Source organism: Bison bison, unplaced genomic scaffold (genome assembly GCF_000754665.1).
Source record: "Bison bison bison isolate TAMUID 2011002044 unplaced genomic scaffold, Bison_UMD1.0 scf7180017864366, whole genome shotgun sequence".
Lineage (NCBI taxonomy): Eukaryota > Metazoa > Chordata > Mammalia > Artiodactyla > Bovidae > Bison > Bison bison.
Window position 1 is genome coordinate 1,338,930 of NW_011494938.1, and position 2,204 is coordinate 1,341,133.

General features: G+C 41.0%; 1 protein-coding gene across 10 annotated transcripts in view; it reads left to right on the forward strand.

The window, feature by feature from the left end:
- SLC8A1 (solute carrier family 8 (sodium/calcium exchanger), member 1) overlaps window positions 1–2,204 on the forward strand; it is a 451,994-nt gene that overhangs the window by 377,268 nt on the left and 72,522 nt on the right. For all 10 annotated transcript variants that reach the window (XM_010855550.1, XM_010855555.1, XM_010855558.1 and 7 more), the window contains one exon: window positions 1,160–1,259. In XM_010855550.1, coding sequence (XP_010853852.1) covers window positions 1,160–1,259 — 100 coding nt within the window. The remainder of the gene's footprint in view (window positions 1–1,159; window positions 1,260–2,204) is intronic.

Below are 2,204 nucleotides of genomic sequence, written 5' to 3' on the forward strand. Positions count from 1 at the left end.
TTCGAGGAAGCTCTGACAGTAAGTGTGGGCGTGTGGTAGACTAGTCGGGTGGTAGTCTCTCTGGGAAGAACGGCCTCAAGTCCCAGAAGTGACCCTTCTCCTTGCAGTTGCTGTGATTTGTGGTAGTGCTTTGGGTGCATCTGCTTCCTTAGTTTTCTTGTGAATGCTTGGCTGCTCCTGTTGTTCCATGAACTGACATTTATGTGGAAAGCTAAGAGTGCTAATTGTACAGAACCAAGCTTAAAACAAAAGTCTTAAAAAAAAGAAGAAGAAGAAGTGACTCAGTATTAGTAGAGCAATGGAAAATTTAGTGCAAGGTCATTACAGTGTGCCGTAAACCATGGGCCCCAACCTCCAGGATCTAATGCCTGATGATCTGAGATGGAGCTGATATAATAAAAATAGAAATAAATGCATGATAAATGTAATGTGCTTGAATCATCCCCAAACCATTCCCACTCCAGTCTATGGAAAAAAATTGTCTTCCACGAAACTGGTGCCAAAAAGGTTAGGGACTACTGCCCTAAACCATACAAATTGACTTTTTCTTGGCTTTTCTCATTTGCAACAGGAGTCAGGTGAGATGAATTCTCTAATAGCCACTAGTCTTACAAAACCAGTAGCCAAAGAAAAATCCATTTATTGAGGATCATACAACAGCAGTCTTGAGACTCTGCTGTTTGGCTGCATTTCATTGATCAACAAAAATATAGTAAGAATAGGTTTTAATTTTGTCATTTCTCTGCCACTTCTGGATGTTCACTGATAGATAATGCTGAGCAGGGCATAGATAAATTCAGTTGCAGACAGCACACTCTAGATGAGGCCAAGAGAGAAGCAAGTTCATGAAGCATCCAAGAGGAAAGGTTGGGCTTTGCAACATCCTCTCTTCTAACCACTGAGGCCATTCTTCCTTGGCCATTAGGCATTGAAGGAGGCTTGTATTCGCTACAAAGAAGTTTCCATTTAAGGATGTTTCCAAGTCAGGACCGTGCTTGTTTGCATAAACATAACAGTGTTTGATGTCAATACTGTTGTTCTGAGCCTAACATCTGCTACCTTTATATAACTCTGGTGTTTCAAAATCAACAAGGTCTGAGATTTCCGGAGGCCTTAACCAACCCAGCCGTTATTATCTGATTCTTTTCAACCTTTCTAGAGTACCGTGGACAAACTGATTAAGAAGACAAACCTAGCCCTCGTGGTTGGGACGAACAGCTGGAGAGAGCAGTTCATCGAGGCGATCACTGTCAGTGCTGGTGAGTGCCTTTCTATGAATATTATGAATGATAATGTCATTCATTACAAGCTTACTTTTCCTACCATAAGCACTTGGTTTATGTCAAAGCACCAAAGATTCTCTGTGATGAAATTAAAAGAAAAATAAATGTATTTGTAGCATATATGCACATTTTGGGGACAAATTTAGACTTTATAGATGAAGTAAAAGTCTTCAAACAGAACTTCCTTCTCTGTCTACTTTGCGTCTTTCTCTCTGGAAATAGACAAGATAAATTTAAAGCCTTCACATCTCAAACTCATGGATAGCCAATCACAGGGCTTTGTCTGGAAAATTTCCTGAGAGCAGGAGAAGTGGCCAAGTGTAGATCAGAAAGGAAGCAGCAATATCATTGGTGGGGCAGGGTGACATGAAGACCCTTCGCCACCACCATCTGCATCATTTTAAACTCTCTTCAACAGCATTAAGTGTTTGTACTGGCTCTGGACATAAAAATAGAATCACATTCTGTTTCTTCCTGTACATGCAAAGTGAAGAGTTTTATTTAGGAAAATCCTGCAAAATGAAGTGTGCTGCAAACACAAGGAGCCAGACACCTGAGGAAATTAAATTCAGAAAGATGTATCTGTTTCACGCATTGCCAAGCCTTGTCCATTCTCTGTGTGATTGAATAAAGGTGGAGGAAAGCCCCTTTCAGAGATTCAGGAAAGCGCCACCATCATGGTTTTCAGTTCTTCTGCTGCATTTCCACTGGTTCTTTCTCTTTAAAGATCCCTGCAGGCTCATCCTTTACTGTTGCAGTGAATGAACAAAACTAGAATTTTCTAGTAGTGATTCCCAGACTGTAAAATACGAGAACAGCGTCACTAGAGGTTGGGTCATGACTTCTAACACAACCCCCTCTTTCCAATCTGCCAGAGAATAATTTGACAGATCTCCCAAATACTGTGGAACAGAGGGTGGT